The sequence below is a fragment of the Girardinichthys multiradiatus genome, chromosome 20 (genome assembly GCF_021462225.1).
Source record: "Girardinichthys multiradiatus isolate DD_20200921_A chromosome 20, DD_fGirMul_XY1, whole genome shotgun sequence".
In the NCBI taxonomy this organism is placed as follows: Eukaryota; Metazoa; Chordata; class Actinopteri; order Cyprinodontiformes; family Goodeidae; genus Girardinichthys; species Girardinichthys multiradiatus.
In genome coordinates, this window is record NC_061812.1 from 19,189,894 (window position 1) to 19,215,304 (window position 25,411).

The 25,411-nt window shown below is 38.8% G+C and overlaps 2 protein-coding genes across 4 annotated transcripts; both read left to right on the forward strand.

Annotated features, from left to right (window-relative positions):
- Positions 1-905: 905 nt before the first annotated feature.
- On the forward strand, positions 906-15,984 carry LOC124857222 (taste receptor type 1 member 3). The gene is made up of 8 exons (XM_047348391.1): positions 906-1,111; positions 1,214-1,514; positions 5,618-5,974; positions 9,131-9,547; positions 9,641-9,847; positions 9,942-10,062; positions 13,549-13,919; positions 14,469-15,984. Exons 1-8 carry the CDS (start codon positions 906-908, stop codon positions 15,072-15,074), a joined length of 2,586 nt encoding a protein of 861 aa, XP_047204347.1. The 3' UTR covers positions 15,075-15,984.
- Positions 15,985-17,438: 1,454 nt separating this feature from the next.
- Positions 17,439-24,916, forward strand: odad1 (outer dynein arm docking complex subunit 1). Of its 3 annotated transcripts, none has more exons than XM_047348112.1 (16): positions 17,447-17,495; positions 18,557-18,598; positions 19,850-19,922; positions 20,024-20,123; positions 20,237-20,426; positions 20,515-20,640; positions 20,758-20,871; positions 20,998-21,065; positions 21,142-21,326; positions 22,260-22,394; positions 23,294-23,376; positions 23,571-23,739; positions 24,096-24,262; positions 24,348-24,451; positions 24,535-24,625; positions 24,737-24,916. In XM_047348112.1, the coding sequence occupies exons 3-16, from the start codon at positions 19,862-19,864 to the stop codon at positions 24,797-24,799; spliced, it is 1,656 nt and encodes a 551-aa protein (XP_047204068.1). In that variant the 5' UTR covers positions 17,447-17,495; positions 18,557-18,598; positions 19,850-19,861; the 3' UTR covers positions 24,800-24,916. The 3 variants fall into 3 exon arrangements, with proteins under 3 accessions (XP_047204070.1, XP_047204068.1, XP_047204069.1); XM_047348113.1 differs by having other exon boundaries at positions 17,448-17,495; positions 19,850-19,928; XM_047348114.1 differs by lacking the exon at positions 18,557-18,598 and having other exon boundaries at positions 17,439-17,495; positions 19,850-19,928.
- Positions 24,917-25,411: the final 495 nt, after the last annotated feature.

Below are 25,411 nucleotides of genomic sequence, written 5' to 3' on the forward strand. Positions count from 1 at the left end.
TAAAACGTTCATCAACCTAAAAACAACCCAAAACACAACAGTAAGTACAGTCATATTCAATAAATTAGAATTGGATGAGGCTCTTTTGTCAGATTAGAAATACCTCTTTAAAAAATTACAGCCTTGACAGGTATTACACATACTTTTTACTACATCCATATTTCTGTATTAAAATATATTTTTATTGGACTGAATTAATATTCTAATCTTAAAAGTTGTTTTCATTAGTTGTAAGTGGAAAATCCTCTAATTAACAGAAATAAAGGCTTAAGAAATCTGTTTGTAATTAATCTATATAATGTGTGTCAGTAAACTGAGTTACTGAAATAAATTAACTATTCAATAATATTCTAATTCATTGAAAACAACTGTAGATCAGGCATGTAGGTTTATGTGTGTGCTCCATCCTTGCACCCAAAATGGCAAGGTTGGCATTTCAAGATTTTTTTTTTTTTTACTCTGAAACCCGGTTTTGAAAAATATTGTTTTCTGGCTTTTTCCATGTGATTGCCAAATTTCAAAGGCAATACCAAAAGGTAACAAAGTTTAAAAAACAACAAAAGCAAAAGGAAAAAGAATTGGGGAAAACAATTACAATAGAAAAATAAATCATTGCACTTCATGTATTAATAATAAAACAGTTTTACATGCAATTATTCTTATGACACTTATGTAGTTTTAATGTTTGTTTACAGTTAACATTCAAATTATTTGCGATTTGTTTAATACATTTTCCTTTTCTTTTTCCTTTTTTCCTTTATTTTGTGTGGCACTCCCGTAACTCCATATCCAATGACGTCAGGGCAGTTACTGGTGAATTTGCATACAGTCACATTTCTTCATATGCTGACACATATGTGCTCTGTATCCCTGACTGTAGCTGCAGTTTCCAGCTTATCTGCATGATGGATTCATGCGTCTTTTTGCTGTGCGCTGTGTACTTCGCATTTAGGCCGTGCTGCAGCGTGATCTCACCTAAGTGGTTCCAAAACATCTCCACAAACATATTCAGCTTACCTGGAGATGTAAACCTTGGAGGACTTTTTCCAATTAACCAGCAATCAAACAACGTCAGTCTCATTAGTGAGCTAAACAGCATCAAGTGTGAAAGGTAATGCAGTTGTGAGAAACAATTAGTTGTTTAAGCTTTCGTCTGTTAAATAAGACCTAAATACATGTTTATACTTATGCTGACTCTGATTTGTTTCCACAGTTTGAATGAATATGGACTGGGCCTGGCTCTGGTGATGAAATATGCCGTGGATGAGATCAACGTAAAACCAGATCTGCTCCCAGGCGTCAAGTTAGGTTATAAAATCTATGACACCTGCAGAAAATCCTCCATTGTTGTGAAGCCTACTATCTCCTTCCTCACTGAAAAAACAAGCAATGCTCTTTCTGTGGAGTGTAATTACACCGACTATGAAACCAAAATGTCAGCAGTCATTGGTCCTCATGCCTCAGAAATGGTGTCAGTCATCGGAAAACTTCTGGGTTTCTTTCTGATGCCGCAGGTTTGGATACAAATATATCTTGCATTAACTGGCTTTTATTTTCTTTTTGAGAAAAACTGTATAAAACGTTCGAAAAGTTTTTACGTTTGTATAGGAAGTATTAATGTGTTATTTTTGAACATGTCATTTAATTACAGCAAGACAATTTTACAACTACCGTAAATCTCAAGATAAAAACAACAGAACAAAATATAAATTATGATTGACAAAATAGATTTTTTTCTACAAAACTATAAAGTGTTTGCTGGCACCAAAACCTTAATGGCAGAGGTCTAGCAATTAAATCTGTATTTACAAAGAAATTAAAGGGCTCTTAGACACCTAATAATTACAGTTTATATCAACACTTTTGAAAGAAACTTTTGTTACCTCTAAAGGATATTTATTGATGTCTTCTAAAATACTTTTACAGCATAATTCTTAAAGTTGGTCAATCTGAGTGCAGTTTTATAGCTTTATCTTTTTTTGTGTCCTGTGTTTTTAATGGGAATCAGCTTCAGTTTTGAGCATAAAATAGAAATTTCACTTTTGCAACTTTTGCAACTAAAGGTAAAAAAGTCGGAGCTTAATCTTTCCAATGATACCTTTTCTGGGTATCAATAGCCACTCTTTAGTGCAAATGATCTAAAATGCATGTCTATAGACCGTGGATGTAATAACCAGAGAAAACTCTAGAATGCCTCGGTAGAGCATAAAAGCTCCACACAGAATCAAAAGAATCAAACCAGCAACAAATAAGCAATGGACATTTTAGTACATAGGGATTCCTCATAAAGTTGAACCTGAACAGCTGACATTTTTATACATTTGCATTAAGAAGTTATAATTTCTAATAAAAACAGTTCTATAAAAAAATTCTAAAAACAATGCTATTTTTTTTTTTTTTTGTGTGAAGTCTGGATATTGTTGTATATTTCCCAACTATTCAGTTAAATTTAGTCTATGTAGTGCCAATTCACAACACGTCATCTGAAGGCACTTAACAAAGTCAATTCAATCAAATCATACAGATTCCATGTCAAATATATACATTCGATTTGATCCTAGTTATCAAACAATGCAGTTAAATTCAGTTTATTAACCAAATTGGTTAAAAAGTATAAGGAAACCCGGCAGATTGCATCGAATCAGTGACTTGGAGCATTCCCTCCTCCTGGGCGAGCATGTAGCTGTCATGATCTGCACCTGTTTGTTTCTCTTAATTGTATCTAACTTTCTTTCATGTAGTTCTTTTAACTGTAGTTGTATTTAATGCCTCTTTTCCACTGGCTCATATTAGGCTCACTAATGGCTGGAGCTATAGCTTGAATCCCCGCCTCCAACCTTCACTGTAGTGCGCTATTAACGTTACTGTGTGACATTGTCACATTAAAGTATTCTGTGTAAAACACTAACAAATAAATCCTAAAAACATATATCAGCAAAACACAAATAATGTTTGCATTATTGTATGTCCAAGGATTTTCAATGTTTTTTCATGCATAAAATAAACCACTGGGATAATTATCTGAAACACAAATTAGCCAGAATTTATAAAACAAGGCTCAGGGATTTTAATGTGAGGGTGGTGTGGCAGGAGAGGCGGAGAAGACAGACGCTGCTGTCTGGTCTGGTAAAGCTCCAAAGTTTGTCTGAAGAAGTTCCAATTTTGGGCTTTATGAGAAAGTTTTTGTCTCAGCCATGGCAATAACAAGGACATGGACTTAAAAGCCCAAAACCGCAGACATTTGACCGCTGTGAAGTTAGTTTTAGGTTCTATATTGGATATTCATGCTCCACGGATTTAGAGGGGTCTTCCATTTGACACGATGCAGGCAGTCTGATTTACAGGCAGCTGCCTCTGCCTGCTCCCTCTTCCTGCAGATGGTGGTTTTGCTTAAGGATCAATACATTTCCAAACCAGAAACCCTGTTTCATGGTTTCATGGCTTCATGATGTAAAGTGTGGTCAGCTGGCTCAGGATGTTATTAAACATTTATTTTCTTTTAGCCTTCAGGCATGGTTTATAATTTGTAAATAGTAAAATTATATTACGATTTGACCTGCTCCAGCCTTCTCATTTCTCCTAATTGCATGGCCAATGAGTGAACAGCAGTCTGTTCACAACACATGGAGTCCCTACTCAGCCCAGGAAAAACGTAGGTACCGGTATGGAAAAAAACGGCAGTGGAAATGTTCTTGGACCAAGTGCAGTGGAGCCAGGCTAAAAAGAGCCTGTGGAAAAGGGGCATGAGTCCCTGTTTTCAGTCCCTTCATTGCACGTTCTCTGCCAGGGTCAGCAGGATTTCATGCTACAGCTACTTCACCTCTCTCCAGTCTCTGAAAGACCAACGGGAGTCACAGAGAGCGGCAGTGCACCAGTCAGATGTGCCCCATCGCTGGTGGAACTCAGTCGAGACTTTGCATTCCTTTTTTATGTGGGGTTGCCATTTGGCCATTTGGCCAGGCATTGACTTTGGTGCTGAGCTGGTTGATGGTTCCTCTTGGGCTAGTGTTGCAGTGGCGATGATGTTGTGTGTTTGCAGGGACGTGGTGGGGCTGTCGGCCTTGAGTGTGCCCTGCCTGCCAGTTCTTGGTGTGGGTTTGGGGTTGCGATGTGGGTACAGGGCTTGGTGGTGTCTGCTCTGTTGTGCTAACGTGCAGTGGCCAGGGTGGAGTCATTCAGGGCTGTTACCTTGCCGTCACAGCTCGCTTTGTGGTGGTGTGGGGCGGGGCAGCGGCACTGCTTGGAGCAGGGGGGCTATGTGTTGGTCTTGCGCAGTATGGATGTGTCTTCATCTGCTTTTTGGGGGTGGACCTTTCTTTTGGTGGTGTGCCCTGTGGGGAGGGGATTCATGGCATTTGTGTTCAGGGTCATGTGTTTGATATCTGTGTCCTGGTTGGTGTTGGCCTGGTGGGGAAATTCATGTTGGGGTTCATGGGGGGTGACAGGTTCATGGGGTTGAGATTGGAGTTCATTGGGGTTGAGACTGTTTCGTCCTGGGGAGGCTCTGGTTGGCTGACTGATTTGGACCAGGCGGACCCCTACTTTATTTATTTTTTTATTTTTTATGGCCCAATCTCTGTTCCCTGAATGTTGATGGGGGTCGTGGGAACCAGGGTCGGGGTCTGGACCGGGGTCATTCAGGTTTGGGCGATGCTGGCCCTAGTCTAGATTGGTGGTTTGGGTGATCTGCCTGTCTCCACCTCAGAATGAAGAGGACCACCTCCAAGGTCCGAGGGTTGGTTGTCCCTCTGGACGTTTGGTACTTGTACATGGGAGTATAGAGTGTCTACTGGGAGTGCGAGTGAGTGTATGCCATTCATTCTTGTATATTGTTATGTTGGGTGAGTGTTTGTATGTGTAAGCATGAGGTTGGGACCATGTGACTGTTACTTACAGTCACAATCAGTGACAGTATGATGTACTTCTCAGTAACCTTGTCATATATGCGTTTGTTGTTTGCCCCTGTGGTTTTATTTTTATTTTTCTTTGTCTTTCTGCAGGTGTAGAAGCACACTTAGGTGCTATCTTGTTATCTCTTTATCATTCTTTCTCCCATTTACTCTTAGCTCCTCTTCTTTTTAACTTTTTGTCCAACCTCTCTCCCTTTCTTTTTTCTTTTCTTCCCTTTTGTTTCTGTTTCCATGCCCATTGCATTTTAAATAATAATATTTTTTATATATATGAAGTGGAACATTATAGCAAAATCCGTAATGCTCCACTGTGAAAGTAAATCTGTTGGGCTCCTTCTTGGCACTCAAATAACAATTCTGAGTGCTACGCTGCCAGATAGGGCATGTTAAAAAATAAATAAAAATTGCATCCGCCAGACACTCACATCCAGAGTTATGAGCAAAAGTCCAATTTTTTATAGAACTGTTATGGTAAATTATTGTTATGGTTCAATGGTTGTTCAATTGACATTTTCACTAAATTTCAACAGAAAATTCTGAAATTTAGCAAAGACTTGCAAAGATTGTTTTATTGCATGAATTAGCACAGTGGCTAATACTTCTAAAGTTGTAACCTACGTTTGAAGACCATGCAGCGATGTTAACTTTAAAGCTGTTGTTTCTCTTTATTACAGATTGTTTTTATAATGTGACTCTTTTTGTCCCAGATTAGCTACGGTGCCACCAGTGACAAATTCAGCGATACTCTTCTTTACCCATCATTCTTCCGTACGGTGCCCAGCGACAAATGGCAACTAGACGCCATGGTGCATCTTATGAATAGGTTTAATTGGACTTGGGTTGCAGTGATAGGCAGTGAGGAGGAGTATGGACAACGAGGTGTGCAGCAGTTCTCCAAAGTAGCAGAGAATATGTCTGTGTGTGTGGCCTATCAGGGCCTGATCCCGGTGTACACTGATCCCGGACCAGCAATCCAAACCATCATTAACAATATCAAAACAACGCAGGTCAAAGTGGTGATTGTGTTTGCCCTCGCAGAACAGGCTGCATTATTTTTTCAACAGGTTAGTGAAGGAGTCTAGAGTGCTAAAAGAGTGCCACAATGCAATAAACAAAATAAAATAATAATAATACTTAAATATTATTAATTCATAATGTTACAATTAAAATTAAACAAAAAAAAAGATTTTTATTAATAAATTATTATGCAAATTCAATACTGAATTAAATCAACAAATAGTTCAATGTGGAAGTAACTCTGCATTTATTTAAAAAATACATTTGAAACCAGATATTTACATACACTGTATGAAAGACACCATTTTTTCCGACTGTCTGGCATTAAATCAGACTACACCTTTGCGGTTTTAGGTCAGTTAGGATTACCAAAGTATTTAATTTGCTAAGTAAATAATAAGAGAATGTTTTTAGAAAATGTTTTATTGCTTTTCTTTTATATCACAAGGTTTCATACGCTGAGATCACCATACAGTGCCTTGCGAAAGTACTCGGCCCTCTTGAACTGATCAAACTCTTGCCACATTTCAGGCTTCAAACATAAAGATATAAAATTCAAATTTTTTGTGAAGAATCAACAACAAGTGGGACACAATCGTGAAGTGGATTGAAATTTATTGGATGTGTCAAACTTTTTTAACAAATAAAAAACCGATAAGTGGGGCGTGCAATATTATTCGGCCCCTTTACTTTCAGTGCAGCAAACTCACTCCAGAAGTTCAGTGAGGATCTCTGAATGATCCAATGTTGTCCCAAATGACTGATGATGATAAATAGAATCCACCTGTGTGTAATCAAGTCTCCATATAAATGCACCTGCTCTGTGATGGTCTCAGGGTTCTGTTCAAAGCGCAGAGAGCATCATGAAGACCAAGGAACACACCAGGCAGGTCCGAGATATTGTTGTAGAGACGTTTAAAGCCGTATTTGGATACAAAAAGATTTCCCAAGCTTTAAACATCCCAAGGAGCACTGTGCAAGCAATCATATTGAAATGGAAGGAGTATCAGACCACTGCAAATCTACCAAGACCCGGCCGTCCCTCTAAACTTTCATCTCGAACAAGGAGAAGACTGATCAGAGATGCAGCCAAGAGGCCCATGATCACTCTGGATGAACTGCAGAGATCTACAGCTGAGGTGGGAGAGTCTGTCCATAGGACAACAATCAGTTGTACACTGCACAAATCAGACCTTTATGGAAGAGTGGCAAGAAGAAAGCCATTTCTCAAAAATATCCATAAAAAGTCTAATTTAAAGTTTGCCACAAGCCACCTGGGAGACACACCAAACATGTGGAAGAAGGTGCTCTGGTCAGATGAAACCAAAATCAAACTGTTTGGCCACAATGCAAAACTATATGTTTGGCGTAAAAGCAACACAGCTCATCACCCTGAACACACCATCCCCACTGTCAAACATGGTGGTGGCGGCATCATGGTTTGGGCCTGCTTTTCGTCAGCGGGGACAGGGAAGATGGTCAAAATTGATGGGAAGATGGATGGGGCCAAATACAGGACCATTCTGGAAGAAAACCTGTTGGAGTCTGCAAGAGACCTGAGACTGGGACGGAGATTTATCTTCCAACAAGACAATGTTCCAAAACATCAAGCCAAATCTACAATGGAATGGTTCACAAATAAACATATCCAGGTGTTGGAATGGCCAAGTCAAAGTCCAGACCTAAATCCAATCGAGAATCTGTGGAAAGAGCTGAAGACTGATGTTCACGAACGCTCTCCATCCAACCTTACTGAGCTCGAGCTGTTTTGCAATGAAGAATGGGCAAGAATTTCAGTCTCTCGATGTGCAAAACTGATAGAGACAAACCCCAAGAGACTTGCAGCTGTAATTGCAGCAAAGGGTGGTGCTACAAAGTATTAACACAAGGGGGCCGAATAATATTGCATGCCCCACTTTACAGTTTTTTATTTGTTAAAAAAGTTTGACACATCCAATAAATTTCATTCCACTTCACAATTGTGTCCCACTTGTTGTTGATTCTTCACAAACAACTTTAATTTTATATCTTTATGTTTGAAGCCTGAAATGTGGCAAGAGGTTGAAAAGTTCAAGGGGGCCGAGTACTTTCACAAGGCACTGTACATTGAAAAAGAACTCAGATGATGATATTGTGAATTTATAAGCATGTGTTGATGTGTGGGTTATTTTGGTGCATGAGAAACTGGTGCTTTTCAAAAAATAGATAACATGATGAGAGAAAAAGAGATAAAGAGCAATAAATCAAAACATCAACCAAGAGGTAAAACCTTCCACACAAACGAGTCTTCCAAATCGACAATGGTCCTAAATTAGTTAGAAAGTAGCTTATGCACAGCAAAATAACTAGTTTTGAGTAGATATTACAAAGTCCTGATCTCAGTCCCATTGTATATTTGTGGGCAGTGAGTCCCATAGTCCCATAGTATATTTGTGTGTGCCTACAATCCTGACTCAGTGACACCAATACCCTCGGGAGGAATAGGCCAGAATTCCTGCAAACTACTGTGAGAAGCTTGTGGAAGGAAACCAGAAACTTTGACCATACAGTTTAGACGCAAATTCTACTAAATACTGAGGAAATGTAAGTAATAAAAATTACCATGGCTAAATGCCATTACTCTAGCACTTAGCAAAGGTGGAGATAATTTTGGTAATCTCAACTGACCTAAATCAGGGAAAGTCTAATTTAACATCAGAAAAAAGGTTTTTATACAATGTATACAAGCAAAGTTTCAAATGTATGTGTTAAAATCATATTTAAGTATGTTATTTTGAATTTATCTGATGGTGCTACAGTGCTCCATTAAAACAATTTTAACCGTAATTGTGATGCTTTTTTTTTTTAAATAGACTAATATCTTATAGTTAAAACTCCACATCAAGTCAGCTTCAGACCAAATACTGTATATTGACAAAAGCAGTATTAGCCCCGCCCACTAATGTTGATGGATAAAATAAATATGATTCACGTCAGAAACAAATGTGAAAAAAATACATTTACTTTTTTGATAGCGTCTCTGTTACATATTTAGTTGATTATATATAGTTGATTTTCTATGTTAACATTTCAAGTTTGAATCTATTAATGACACATTTAAGGAATCAATTGTGGCACTCTCAGGCATCCATGAAGCAGAGCATCAAAACATTTTAAAGCCACATGCAGTATAATGGAAAGTCATTCCATCCCCTCTATTCCAGGTAATCAAGAATAATTTAACAGGTGTGTGGATCGCCAGCACAAGCTGGGCCATCCACAATCAACTGATTTCCATCCCCAACATCAAAAATGTTGGCACAATCATTGGGTTCATTGAACAGTTGGATACTCTGGATTTACTACCTTACTACACAGAAGCACTCTTCACAAAAATGAGTCAGGAGAGGGAAAATATGCCTCCTCCCTCGCAAACGTCTGGTGATCCTGACAATCCCTGCCCACAGTGCTGGAACCTGTCACCGGCTAACATCACCTTGGTCAATGACCTAGGAGTGAAGAGGCTGGGCTTCGCTGTGTATTCTGCTGTCTACAGCGCAGCGCAGGCACTGCATAAGTTGCTTGAGTGTAATTCAGCTGTTTGTAAGTGGGGACCAAACACAAAAATCTATCCCTGGAAGGTAAAGTTTATTAAAAGGCCAATAGCTCACTTATCACAGTTTAGAAGTGATCTTAATTATTTATAAACATTTGTATTACATCTTGTTTTACAGCTTTTGGAAGTTCTGAGGAATACTTCCATTAATATAAGTGGCACAATATTAGAGTTCAATGAAAATGGTAACCCAAATGTAGGGTACAATGTGATTGAATGGATATGGAATTCCTCAGACCTTAGCTTTAAAACTGTGGGAAGTTATTATGAAAATCAGCTTTTCATCAACGTAAGCCTCTTTGAATGGTACACTAACGACTCAACGGTAATTTCAGTAATTATTTTTTAATATTCAAATCAACTTATATGAAAAAAAGCTTTTTTTAATTATATTTTTGTTCCCAACACAACTTTTGCAGGTTCCTCTGTCAACCTGCTCAGCGCAGTGTGCTAATGGCCAGGTACGCAGAGTCAAAGGTTTCCATTCCTGCTGCTATGACTGCATTGACTGTTTGCCTGGCACTTACCAGGCAAATAGAGGTAATGTGGTTGTTCCTGCTTCTCTTTATCGGCCTGTAGGCTAATAAGCAACGTTAAACTCTTTTAACAAAAACAAATCAGTCTTATACTCTATCAGAACTCTACTGAAGGTTGAATTATTTCTCTCCCACTAAATAATTTTCACCCTTTGAAAGAAGCAAGAATTTATTTAGCATTAATAAAAAAAAATATTGCACTGTAATTAAGGACTGTAAGAAAAGCCACCAAGATCTAATAGTTAAGGTACTTAATGATCATTCCTAATTTTAATTACAACTAGGTTAATTCAAATAGTTAAGTAAAAAGAAATACACAAAGAAAGATGAAAAAGATATTAAGATGAGAATATATTTTACAAACTACTGATAGAGCTCAGAGAAGAAGTTTTATATCTGATAAAATAAATGTTCAAAACATTACCTAAGCAGATTAAAGCTATCATCAAATGTTGGTGGTCTCCCAGGAGTTAAAGAAAGGGCCTTTGAGACCAGCTGTGAATTCTGACACTTAAAGTCAGTTTGAACAGGAAAGCAAAAGAGAGAAGAAATTTAAAGTTGCTGAATAAGCTTTGATTTGCTAGCTAAGTATAAAATGAAGAACAATGGTGTAGATTATCTGTCATCAAGGACATGACAATCTTAAGAGATTAAGTAGAAGGCAACCGGACTTCTTCTCTTGTTTCTTAAAAATGTTTTAAGTCAACCCAAGTCTTTTGGGTTAGAGCCTAAAGACTTGAGTTGGAAGTAACAGGCTTACATAAATAGTAGACCAACAATAACACAAATAAGCAGTCTTGACTGGTCTCCCCAGTAGGTTTCACAGCAGTTCACGCCTTAAGACATGTGACAAAAACAACTAATGTAGCATCTGGGTACGTGTTTGCATCGTCAAGCAATAACGACCCAAACATTGAACTGAATGGAGGGTAGGGGCAGTAACTCATGTGCCTTAATTTCCCCATTAGTGACCTTAATTGCTCTTTTAGTGTGATTGTTCAGACTGCAATTTATAAGCCTGTTACTTCCAACCAATGTTCAAAACTAAAGATACCATAACACATAGAGGCAGCTGTGGCTCAGGCAGTAGGAGTTTGACCTGTAACCGGTGGGTTGCTAGTTCAAACTGTCTCAGTCGTTGTGTCGTCAGGCAAGACATTTCACCCTCCTTGCCTGCTGATGGTGGTCAGAGGGCTCAGTAGAGCCTGTGTATGGCAGCCTCACTTCTATCAGTGTTCCCCAGGGCAGCTGTAGCTACATTGTAGCTCACAACTGTGAACGTGTGGATGAATGGGTGGATGACTGATTGTAAGTGTAAAGCGTTTTGGGGTCTCTCGGGACTTGATAAAGTGTTATAAAAGTTCAGGCTATTTACCATTTACAACTAAATTGAAAACCAGCTGATCAGGCCTTTTTCTAACCTTGTTGGTGGAGGATGAGGATTTGTGCTGGATTGTACAGGGGTTGGACAATGAAACTGAAACACCTGTCATTTTAGTGTGGGAGGTTTCATGGCTAAATTGGACCAGCCTGGTAGCCAGTCTTCATTGATTGCACGTTGCACCAGTAAGAGCAGAGTGTGAAGGGTTCAATTAGCAGGGTAAGAGCACAATTTTGCTCAAAATATTGAAATGCACACAACATTATGGGTGACATACCAGAGTTCAAAACAGGACAAATTGTTGGTGCACGTCTTGCTGGCGCATCTGTGACCAAGACAGCAAGTCTTTGTGATGTATCAAGAACCACGGTATCCAGGGTAATGTCAGCATACCACCAAGAAGGACGAACCACATCCAACAGGATTAACTGTGGACGCAAGAGGAAGCTGTCTGAAAGGGATGTTCGGGTGCTAACCCGGATTGGATCCAAAAAACATAAAACCACGGCTGCCCTAATCACGGCAGAATTAAATGTGCACCTCAACTCTCCTGTTTCCACCAGAACTGTCCGTCGGGAGCTCCACAGGGTCAATATACACGGCCGGCGTGCTATAGCCAAACCTTTGGTCACTCGTGCCAATGCCAAACGTCGGTTTCAATGGTGCAAGGAGTGCAAATCTTGGGCTGTGGACAATGTGAAACATGTATTGTTCTCTGATGAGTCCACCTTTACTGTTTTCCCCACATCCGGGAGAGTTACGGTGTGGAGAAGCCCCAAAGAAGCGTACCACCCAGACTGTTGCATGCCCAGAGTGAAGCATGGGGGCGGATCAGTGATGGTTTGGGATGCCATATCATGGCATTCCCTTGGCCCAATACTTGTGCTAGATGGGTGCGTCACTGCCAAGGACTACCGAACCATTCTTGAGGACAATGTGCATCCAATGGTTCAAACATTGTATCCTGAGGGTGGTGCCGTGTATCAGGATGACAATGCACCAATACACACAGCAGGACTGGTGAAAGATTGGTTTGATGAACATGAAAGTGAAGTTGAACATCTTCCATGGCCTGCACAGTCACCAGATCTAAATATTATTGAGCCACTTTGGGGTGTTTTGGAGGAGCGAGTCAGGAAATGTTTTCCTCCTGTCATGATGTAGGGTTGTTTGGTTTTTGGTTTCGGGGTTTTTCCTTATGTTTTTCACTGTTCAAATTTTGAATCATGTTTCTGTTTATTTTCCTGGTTATGCTTTTGTTTTGTCGTCTTGTTCATGTTTTGTAAAGTTTGGTTTTCGGATCTGGTTATGCTTTTGCTTCATGTTTTTCTAGTTTGTGTTCAAGAGTCTCTGTTTTGCTCCAGTCACATTTTGTTCTGTTAAGTTTATTCAGTTCACCTGCTTCAAGTTAATCTGTCTCCTTACTCCACCTGGTTTTCACGCCATATATTCACACCTGTTCTGTTAGTCTTTGCGGAAACATCTTTCACTCTCATGCTCATGTCTAGCTCTCATGTCAAGTTTGATGCTCATGTCTTATTTTTTGATCATGCCATGCCTGTCTTGCCTGCCCGTTTGTTTTGTTCCTGCCTCCTGTAGTGAGTGAGTTTTCGTTATTAAATCTTTTTCACTTACCATCACGCTGCCTGCTCGTCTGCATTCTGAGGTCCAATATCAAGTTAACCGTGACAGAACCGTGACACCTCCACCAGTATCACGTAGTGACCTGGCCACTATCCTGCAAGAAGAATGGCTTAAAATCCCTCTGACCCCTGTGCAGGACTTGTATATGTCATTCCCAAGACGAATTGACGCTGTATTGGCCGCAAAAGGAGGCCCTACACCATACTAATAAATTATTGTGGTTTAAAACCAGGTGTTTCACTTTCATTGTCCAACCCCTGTATGTCTTCGCTGTGAGAGTCTCAGAACTCCGGGTAGGAGTCATCACTTGCTTTTAAGTCGCCAGGGTGGGTGAAAGGTCACATCTGATGTGTTTGTGTACACTGCAGATCAGTGAACCAGCAAAGAAAGTAATTACTGCACAAATTCACTCTTATTCAACTTGTTTGTTGAGACTAAGATCAAATCTTTTTGTCTGTCTCACAGATGACATCCAGTGCACTAAGTGTCCTGATCGCATGTGGTCCGGAGAGTGCAGCACTAACTGCTCCGCCCCTATTTTTGACATTTTGGCATGGGACACGCCTGACGCCCTGAAGATTATACTATCATGTCTTGTGCTGCTTATATGTCAGGTGTCAGTGAGCATTGTGTTCCTGATCCACCGAGGGACCCCACTGGTGAAGGCCTCAGGGGGAGTCCTGACTTTCCTGGCTCTGCTAAGCTTGACAGGAGCCTGTTTGAGTCTACTTCTCTTCCTGGGGCAGCCTGGGGATGTGTTGTGTCATCTTCAGCTGCCACTCATCACCATTTTCCAAACCATAGCCCTCTCCATTATCTTGTCTATCTCACTGCAGGTGAGTACCAGCAGGTACAATACTGCATCCAAGAGCAATATCTAGTAACTACACCAGCAATAAAAAAGTCTGGTTTACAAATACATTATTTTCTGGATTTTACAAATATTCCTATGGTTTGTATGTTTGAAAAATAAACTGTAAACCCAGAAATTTGCCCTGAATATTTTTATATTTTAAGAACATACAGTAACTGATCATGTAAAAGACAAATATAATGTGCAAATTAATTCGATAGCAACTAAATTGGAAATTTCCATTCAGGAGCTGAAATGAAAGGTAATAAACATCTAACAGTACTGAAAGTATGTTTATTTTATTGTCTGGCCATTCTCACAGCTGTTTGTTTAGCTTTTGAAAAATTAAAACGTTTAGGAAATATTGTTATGAAAATATTTTTGTGTTTGCTTCAGTAGGAAACACATGTAATAACATTTGCAGCTGTTTTCGTTTGTCAGATTCTGTCAGATGTGATTTCAGGCAGTCACAAAAGGGCAAACAGGAGAGCTGCACCTGATAAGTAAGCTTCAAACTTTTCTTTTTGAACAGATATTCTTTGTGACGGAGTTCCCAAAGAAGGTTGCCCCTCACCTGCATACACTCCAAGGCCCAGGAAGCTGGCTATTTGTGCTGATCTGCTGTGCTGTCCAGGCTGCTCTCTGCGGCTGGTTTGTTAAGGAAGAACCCTCTCTTTCTGAGTTTGTGGCAAAACTGAACATCAATTTTGAGAGAGCCTTTTTGTCATGCCCTGTGTCTTCAGATAAACTTGCTGTTATGCAAGGCCTTAATTGTGCAATGGCCCTTGTGTCTTTCATGTCCACCTTCATGGCGGTTAAGCCTCATCATCAGTATAACCTTGCCAGGGACATCACCTTCTCTACTCTGATCTACTGTGTGATTTGGGTGATCTTTATTCCAGTCTATACAGGGCTGACAACCAATATCCTCACTGTGTCAAAGAGCAAGTCTATTGTCCATGTTTATTTTACTCTGGCAAGTAATTTAGGGCTAGTGGTTGCTTATTACTTCCCTAAATGCTACTTGCTTTTTAAGAATTCTGACTACAATACCCCAGAGCACTTCTGTACCTTCTTGGAGGGCGTCCCACCGACACCACCCCAGGAGGAGGAGCAACAGCCACCACCAGCCAAATAACCTACCTACCCACCTAGCTCTAAAAACCCTATTTATTTTACCTTAAATGTTGCCCCATGGGTTGAGCAGCAGCGTGTGGTATGTGAGTTGCACCTGTGAAAGACTGCCAAATCCTCCTTCCCAATGACAAAGGATTTTGGTGTGAAAAGTGTGCTGGTGTAAGGCAGCATCTACCTCACTCCTAAAGTAGCCTTGTCATCACTGGAGACATCTCAGTGCAGACATAAATGGAGATATGATTCTGCAACCAGTGGTAGTCTTATTTATCCTATCTTAGGAAATAAACTTTGTCCTCCAAACAATCGGGGCTAACCTTTACAGAGCCTTCACTTTTCTGAGAGAACACCTCCAGAATTTGGCAGTGGAGAGTGTGTAATAGCCTGTCTGCAGTCCTAAACTCTACCCTATCAAATTTGTGAGATCAGGTTTGGCGTGCTGTCCATGCCAGGTTTACCAGCTGTTTGAGGAATGGAGTGCCACCCATCCCACAGCAGTGTATAACCAAGGCAGTGACCAGCATGAGGAAGAGGTGGCAGGGTATTAACTTGTGTATAGTTGACCCACGCATTTCTATATCAATAGCAAAATAAGTTGGAAATAGAGATGATTTGGGAAGTTTTTGAAGGGGGCAGCCCACAAACTCTGCTGTTCAGCCCACAAATGATTTTTTCTCCAAAATGTTGCACCATTTAAAGGAAAGTAAACAGGCTTTCCAACAGTATAACATTTGTAGCTAAGAGGAATTTTGACAAAAATAAACAGACTTTTGTTTCTTTCTGTGCTTGGTTTATAATATATGAGCTATACAAATGTTATGTTTTGTCTTTCTAGCAATAGTTACATTATGCCAGTACTTCAAGCTGGTTTTGTAAAATAGTTATTTTCATTTTATGCATAAGCATTTATACAAACTCCATAATAAGTCCACTAGTATTAAACATAACGTTCTGTTAAAAATTGTTTCTGTATGTATCTTTATTCCTAACATTTGTGGATGCAACTCTAATTTATCATTGAAAAACAAATTACGATTCTTGACAAAAATGCTAAAAAAAAGTTTATAATTGCTCATATTCTTTCAATTTAAGTAAAGGAAAATGTATATATTTTTCATTGGAGTCCAGCACTCACAGTTTATTTGTTGATTGACCGATTGATCTATTTTTGGCCCAGTGATAACATTTACAGTTCAAATGTAAACAAACTGATTCATTTTAAAATTAATTATATACATTTGAGACTGAGAAGTTGGAGTTAGCTCGTTACACATATACTTTAAAAAAATCCCTTATATATCCATATATAAATCCATATATATCATCACCTATTTCTTTTCCATAAAAAACAAGAAGAAGAAAAAAGACAAACGGAGATATAATTCCCAAAGTATGTAATTATTTGTGCAGATCATGTCTTTAAAAACAATCAAACCTTGGATTGAAATTTGTTGACCACTTGTTTTTTGTAAGGTATTTTAAATCCACAACGTAAAAAGGACTTCTCATCTTAGGTATTCGACAATTTCCTCCCTTGACAAATATAAAGCCTTTAGAATATTTGTAAAGGGTAAGTAAACTGAATTTATCTGATGCTTTTCTAAACATACTGACCACTCAAAGTGATCTACCCCGGAGCCACAGTCACCCAGTCACATGCACAAGCTGCCACACTTTTACATACTGATGCTCAGATTGGTTGCCAACTTGAGGTTAAGTGCCTTGTCCAAGGGCACATCAACATGTGGCAGAAGGAAGCTGGAATTAAACTCAGAACCTTCCACTACTCTAGCAATTGCGCCAAAGTTGCCCTGCTAAGCCACTGTCACAACCTTCATCTTCATACTTTGTTTCCTTAACGTCAAACAATTATGAGTACAATTAGGGTGAAGATGGTTTGCCTTGTGCATTATCAGTGCAGTGTTGAGTTGTACTATATCATCTTAAGGCCTGCAAATAATAATTTTATTAGTTGATTGGTTATAATCTAAAATATTTATAATTCGTATAGGTTTCTTTAGTAGTATGTGTATGTATTACCTCATATTTTAATTGACTTAAGTTATGTATGGAACTAAAAGTAAGGAATTTGCCATTTGTAGAATGTCATGCCTCAGAAAGTTGATTGGATAAAGAAATCTTCGGTTTAGGTTAATGTTTATGTTAAATGTATCTATTCGTTGGCAACCACAGAGGGGAGCTGATGTTACAAATTACCACAAATTATTAATTGTCTGTTGTAAATATCGTTATTGTATGTAGGTTAATGTTTATCTGAAATCAAGGAGGGAGTCATGAAAGTTTTTATCAGGAATTGATAGCAGTGCCTGATGCCTGACAGGCGTGGCCCGGGGAGAAATTGGCCCTCGTCACATAGTAACGGTTGCTAACAACGTGTAAACAACTGCTGCTGATCCCGAAGGAGGTTTGTAAGATTTTGTTTGTTGGTGTTTTTTACTTTACTTACGACCTGTATCTGGTAAGATGACTCTTCTTTATGGAAACACTCGCATTGTGACATGGTGTTTACATCTCACAGAACAACTAGCTCTGCTATATTTAGCTCTTGCATCGTTAACATAAACAACCGCAAATATTTCCATGTCCCAAAGCCATAGTGGCATAACCGCTGTAAAGATGCATGTTAATTGTGCAACAACTCGGATATTTAACTTAGATTGAAATGCGGTTTTCTCATTTCAGCAAAAATTCGTTTTTAATAAACATTTTTCATCAGATTTGCATGCAACAAAAAGCACAATGTAGGGGGGGAAGCATAATGCTTTGTTTAACGTTAACTTACAGTTTGATGTTAAAATTTTATTATGTGAAGTTTACATGCGCCTATCATTTCCTTTGTTGCATTTAAGCAGTTCAAATTACAATGTGAACATATTCTACAACGTCTAACAGAAAATTACAAAAATGTATAATAGTTGGACAAGTTTAATATGTTTGTGGATTTTCTCCTATTCATACATCAACATAGTAAACATAAGCTTAATATTATACATAAACTCCCAGTATTGGGGTAAATGTTCCTTAGCTGCATTTTATTGCTATCAACAAGCTTCTGGCTAAATTCTTCGTAATTGATTTGTGCTCTTGAGAGTGTTCAACAGGGTTGAGGCCAGGGCTTTGGGGAGGCCATTCTGGATGCTTCATGTTAGTATTTCAAAATGTGTGCTTTAGATCATGATGCCTTGAACACCCGATTATGTTCAGGTTCAACCATCTATCCTAAAGTGCCACCTTCAAGTGAAAGGAAATATGTTAGATTGTCCAGGAACAACCCAAGAATCCGTGTTATGGTCAGATGAGGGAAAGATTGAGCTACAGTATCTGATCACAATCACAAGCAGAATATTAGAAGTGGACAAGTTGAGGCTTTTAAACCTATAAGCTCTTTACCAAGAGAGAAGAGTTCTTAACTTTTTACCCAAAACTAATTATCCATTCATTGTCTATACCCGCTTATCCATGCAGGATTGCAGGAAGGGCGGTGCTCCTGCAGTCATCGGGTGAGAGGTATGGTACCCCCCCGCACAGGTTACCAGCCCAAATCACAGACACACAGAATAAACAACAATGCACACACACACTCATGCCTACAGACATTTTAGAGTAAGCAAACAGCCTTACTGTTTTTGGACTGTACCTGAAGAGAACCCACGCACAAGGAGAACATAAAATGTCCATACAGGAAGAACCAGGATTCAAACCCAGAACCTTGTTGCTGCAAGGCTACGGCGCGTTCCTCTGCATCACGCTGCACAATTGCTTACGTTGGTCAAAATCTGAACTAGTCTAACCGAGTCAAGTTTGTAAGGTGCCTTGCTCAGGCACAGACCTTTTGTCTGCACGCAAATTTCTATATTAGATCAGGTCTTTGTGATGACCACCCCAAAACAATGACTGTTGAAGGACCTAGCAGGGTCAATTAAAAAACTCTTTGGGTCCAAGTTTAAACATACTGGCTGATGTTTTGCGATTTTTGCTTGACTATTTCCTCCAAATGTTCTTTCCTCGTGCATCAACCTAATGCACGAGTCCCTCCTGCAGCTACATACCCACACAACATGATGCTGTCACTGTAGGTCTTCACAACTGGCATGATGTTCTCAGGCTTGCAAGCTTCCTGCTTTTTCTTCCTTTGGCCAAAGACTTCAAAACAAGTTTCCTGAGACTACAGAAAAGGTCTCCAAAAAAGTATTTGTCCCTGTATGCACTTCCAAACTGTTATCTGGCTGTTTTCTTATACTCATGCTTTTGTTCTAGGATTGATACACACTAGAACATGTTTATCTCTGTTACACAAAACCTGTCTCCTTCTTGGACAGTATGATAGCTGGACATCCCTGTGGTGCTGTTACTTGCTTGTAATTGTTTAAAGGATTATTGCAGCATATTCAGGCATCTGTACCCAAGGATTAGCCAGAGTGGTGGAGGTCCACAGTTCTCTGTTTAAAGTGTTGCCTTAAAGTACATGCACAGGTGTGTCTCCAAGTAACCTAAATTATGCGAATTTACCAATCAAAACGAAATCATGACATCATTTGGGGTTTCCCAAATTAAAGGCAATAATTTTTGTCTGCTGTATTGCAAATAGACAAAATTTTGGTAATTCTAATTGACCTGGAGCAGGAAAGGTTTAACCTGATTTGATGTCAGAGGGTGAGATTAAAAGCTTGTCTTTTTATACAGTTTTGTACATATCTGGTTTTAAGTGTATATTAGTATATAAAAACATTCAACTTCCTTTGCTTTGATTTTATTAAGCTCATCATAACAATGGCCCAGGAAAGATCTACCATGAGTGGACGCTCAGACAATACCGAGACGGATGCTGATGGTGCGGGTATGTTATTGTTTGTTCTGTTGTCATTCAGTGTTCTTTTCCAGCATTTATTAGTATTAAAAGTACTAAAATGTGTACCCTGATATTTTTTAAAGCAAAATTAGAGATTGCTAAACTTCAGAGACAGTTAAGGATCTTGAAACGAGACCAGCAGGCTTACGAGATCCAGGCCCAGGAGCAGATCCGCAAACAAGAGTGAATACAGAACAGGAACACATTTAAATCTGATTGTCACAAGTGTGTGTGTGTGTGTGTGTGTGTGTGTGCTTCACTCACATTTTCAAGTATTTATTGCTCTGTGATTGAAGACAGGAAATTGAGAAGCTGGTGAAAGAGCAAGAGGAGCTGCATCAAAATCTTGCTGCCCACAAGAGTTTGTCTCGTCAGCGGCAGGACAGTGAGGACACTCAGGGTCTGCAGGCTCTGCTAGAGCAAAACGACGCACTAGACAGAGAATTAGAGAACGAGAAGCAACTTCAAAAACAGCTGCAGACAGAGGTTTTTTGCCCCTCTCCGTGTTATTTCTTTGTTTAGATTTTTGGCCACACAAACCACAGTTTATGACAGTAATCTATACTGTGTACAGATATTGAGCGTGGAGTCGAGGCTTGCAGAGATGAGAAAAGAGGGGGTCAGTCGTGGTCATTCCCAAAGCTCCGATACACGGAAGACGAAGAAGGTCACACGCACTTTGGAAGGAAATCTGAACAGAGTGAGTTATGACAATATAACAAATCCAACTGGTAACACAAGCGTCTAAAGGTTCCTGTCTGTATATTTTAGTCTATTTCTTCTTCTTCATCAAAGATTTCATATACCCTGTGTTCAGGCTTCCACGCACTACAGTGATCTGATGACCAAAAACACCCGACTGAAAGAGGAGCTGGACACTCTTTATCTAGAGCGAGACCGTTTCCAGAAACTGCGAAATAACTTAACCAAGGTTAGAGACCATGTGAATTATTTAATCTAAAACAAGCATCAATCTCTGCAGATATTCCACATTATTTAGCCCATCTGTTATGTTATTTTCTTCATAACAACTTCTCTGAAATAAAATGTGTTTTAGGAGCTGCAGAAAATCCGCAAGAGCATCGGGGAAATGACGAAGCTGTCCACTGCTGCTTATGATGACAGGTTAGGTTTGAGATGTTTGTGTAGCGTGGAGCTAATCAATGTGAAATTAACCTTATTTTTATAACCTGTACATAAGGGAAGAGGCTTTGTCCAAGATGAGAATGTTGAAAGAGAAGAAAATGAAGGACTTTGTCCAGTACAACACTGAGATAAAAAAACTCGAGAGGGTTATTGCACACGAGTTTAACCTGAAGAACTTCATGAGCATCAAGTCCAGTGAGCAAACTGGGCTGTTTGACGACAAAATGGCACCAGAACAAAGTAAGACCACGTTGTCTGTTAATAAAGCTGTATATTGAGCCTGATAATGGAAATGGAAATCTAATTAAATGGTATAACCAGGGGGTGTAGCATTTTATTATCAGTTTAGCTTTTATTAATGCTGCTTAGAAAGGGCCAAAGACAAAAAACTTTTTTAATCTTTATAAAGCTAGAGCGTGCCTAGTAGAAGTCTCACTATTTAAACTTTCACTCATTTTAGACGTTACAACCTAAACCTTCTGTGTTTTGATGGCTTTTTATGTAACAGACCAGTACAAAGTAGTACGTAATTTTGAAGCAGAAAGGAAATAAAACGTGATTTGTTTTTTAATTAAAAATAGGGTTTTTGTCCTGTTGAAAGGTGGAGCTCCATCCCAGTCTCTTCTGCAAACACTTACAGACTTGTTTCCAGAATCCATTTGTCTTACTTATGAAGACTGTTGGACTGGATTTTATTTAAGGGTATCTGAAAACCATCTATCATTTTCCTTCCACTGCACATTTATGCACTCCATTGTGTTGGTCTAACACATAAAATACCAACATAATATATAGGTTTTAATTGATAAAAATGCTAATTCATTCAAGGTACGGTATATGAATACTTTTCCATGGCTCTGTAAGTAAGTCTCTCTTATGAATCTAGGAAAGTCAATTTCTTATGTCCAGCTGAGAATTTAGTTATAAAGGTATTGTGTACTTCTGAAATGATCAAGAATCAGGTGGTAATTTTAGTTTTTACTGTTTCAGTCACATCATGTGAAAAAAACGACTTTATTTGCATTTTATAGATGTATAAATGTTTACATATTTAGTACCATTAGTATAGGGATGTTTTTATTATTCTTCTTTGGGTGATATTATTTTAGAACATTACTGAAGACTATATTCTCTGTTGACCTTAGTCAGATTTTGATGCTTTTTGTTTATAAGTGTCAGATGTGAAGGAACCACAGAAGGTGAACTCAGGGGAAGAGTCTCTGGACAACCTGAAGGAGGTGTTTGAAAAGCTCCAGACTGTGATGGAGGAGGATAACCTGGACCTGCTGGTCAATAGTTTCATCCAGGGTGATTTTCATACTCATCCAATTGTAGATCCAGAGCTCCTTACAGTGTATTTGACTATGGAAACAACCGCTTACATTTATTTACAGCCAGTCTGTTTCAGTCTGTCTTCATGCTTGCAACAAGCTTCCTTGCTGAGATACATCAGTCAGTTACCAGGCTGAATGACCTCACTGCAGGCACCACAATGTTTGGGACTGTTAGGGTTTGATCATGTGTACAGAGCAGTGCAAAATTCTTGATTAATTTGTATTGTGTCTGCATTTAAAATGGTTTTTAGGCCTTTTGAAATTCTTTCAGTCTCTTTCTTTGGACTTTGGCATGTTCAGTCCAGGCTGAAAAACGACAAAAGCATGTATCAGTAACTTTTTCTGATTTTTACTAAACTCAAAACTAATTTCATCAAAGAACATCCTGTTTATTAATGTATTGTCTCACCAGATAATTGAGGTTTTCAGTTTTAATTCATTCGATAAACAAAAACAAAATGGGATTTTCCAGTATTTAATTAATTCACAGATAATTTGAGACAATCATGGAAAGTGTGCAGATTTCGACTATTGGCCGATTGATTGGTGCATGACTTATTTTAGTTATTCTTACTTATTTTCCAAATTTTCAAGCCCACACAGCATGATATCCTGTCCTGGTCAGGTATGTAATGTAGGCTGGAATAAAGAATTAATAATAAATGTAACAGAAAAACTTTAAAAGAGAAAGCCCAGATAACTGTTGATGAAGATTACTTTGATAGACTTCAGGAAGGTATATGATTGCAGACTGAAATTCATTAAATGCATATAACACTTAAATGATTATTAATGCTTGTTTTGGAAGATTTGTTTTTTATTATTATTATTATTAAAATTATCTCATTGTTGTGTTTCTATTTTGTTGAGTAGCTGAAGACCGGAACCTGGCCTTTCTCAAATTTGTCAATGAGCAAAACAGTGAGGCTGAGAAATTGAAAGATCAGATCAGTAAGGTATTTCTGTTTTTTCTGGTTCACTTTAACATTTAAAAAGTTACTTTTAATTTGGTGAAGTCTGCAGAACAATGGTCACACATTTATTCACACACATAAAAGTTATTGGTAATCCAGCAAGTTTGAATGGAGGCAAGATGAGTTGTGTCTTGTGTGGTAGAGACTCGTAACTATCAGTCTATGTCTTACTGCAGATCAAGGAAGAGATGGAGAAGTTTCAACGTGAAGCTCTGCAGCAGGAGCAAAATCATAACTCTTTGCTGCAAGACATTAAAGGAAAATTAAAGAAAACTGAATCTCAAGCAGAGACTAATGAAAACCGAGCTGCCGTTCTAAGCAGAATCCTGGATGAAATCAAAACAGGTTCAGCAAAGTTTTACTTTACCATTCTGTACATTTTATTCTCTGCTTTGTGAAGATTTTTACTGACAGGAACCAAGAAAACAATTTTAATAAAATAAACTTATACAAAACATATTGTGCCCTACAAAATTAACAATGTATGATTAAAATGTATGGTTTTGTTTAGGTTTCTCTATAACAGAAATTGACATAAAATAAAAGAAGACCCATAAAATCTAGACAACTCGAAGACAAACGTGTCTGTATTGAGTAATAGCAAAAATAAACATAAGCATTCTTCAGGTTTGGCTCCTCATACTGTATGTCCTGTAGACGAAATACAAACCAATCAAGGTAATTCTTTTTTCATCTCACAGGAGTGAACAGCATCTTCTCTGAAATAGGCTGCGACCGCTCAGCAGTGGAGGACAGGCTGGGCTTCTCTTCCGGGATCACAGAGAACAACATCATGACCTACCTGGATCTTGTAGAGGAGAAGACCAATGAGCTGCTCAGTGTTCAGGACTTCCTGAACAAGTTTAAGGTTTATCGGTTTTATATATATTATTGTTGTATACAGAACATGTTCTATCTTGTTTGCCCTGTAAGACAGCATGTTGTTTGTGCAGGATCTGGAAGAGGACTTTAGTCCAACAGACCTTGCCAAAGGTCCTCCATGTCAGAATCCAGAGCTCCTCAAACGAGAGCTCAGTATCCAGCCAGCTGCGAGCAGGTCAGTCTTCCAGTTTACTTTGGAGCTAAATCTAAACATATAAACACATGATGTTCACACTTCTGTTTTGTGGTACCCATCAGTTTGGAGCGTGATGCAGAAGAGTCTCCTGTCACGGATGAAGACGAACGGCCCCTTTCACAAGAGGAACTTTGCAGGAAAATAATGAAACGAGTTAGTACAAAAAAGCACAAAATCTAGCCTGAAAGGGCTGCTGGTGATTTATATGAAAAGTTTTTTTTCTGTACGTTCAACTGATTTTCTTCTTGTGAATCCTTGATTTAGAGAGCAGGGAGCTCAGCCCCTACAAGGAGCAAAACAACCCTCAAAGATCAATTACGGGCTTAGTGGCAAACAACATATCCAGGAGGATGGACTCATGTGCTATCAACAGTGTTCAGTGTCACTATGGAGGACCCTTAATAATAAATATAATAAACTACCTTTCACAAGCTCAGACTACAATTTGCATCTTTCTGCTGATTTTATTGAATTACTCATCAGCCATTTTCCAAGAAACAGCACTGTGCAAACAGCATGAGTCACCCATATTAGAAATGTGTCTGAAATATCAGACCATGTCTGTACAATTACAAACTGACTGGTCATCAGCATCTGTTTGGAGAACTGTTATTATGCACACAATCGGATTCATTTAAGCAATCTTTAATATACCCTGTTTCCTGATATTTGATTAAAAACCAACAAATCAATCAATCAATCAATCTTTTTATGTAGCCCTGTTACACACAATAGAGTGACCAAAGTGTTTCACATGTAAAATAAAAAGAAGAATTGGTAGACGTATTAGAACACAATGCCACAGTAGTAAAAGCAATAAAAGCAAAACAATGACATAAGTGCCCTAATGATCAATATCCCCAAAAACAAAAGCCAACAAAAGCAGATTAGTTTTTAAAACTGATTTAAAATCTAATGGATAGTGAGAGGCTGCAGCTG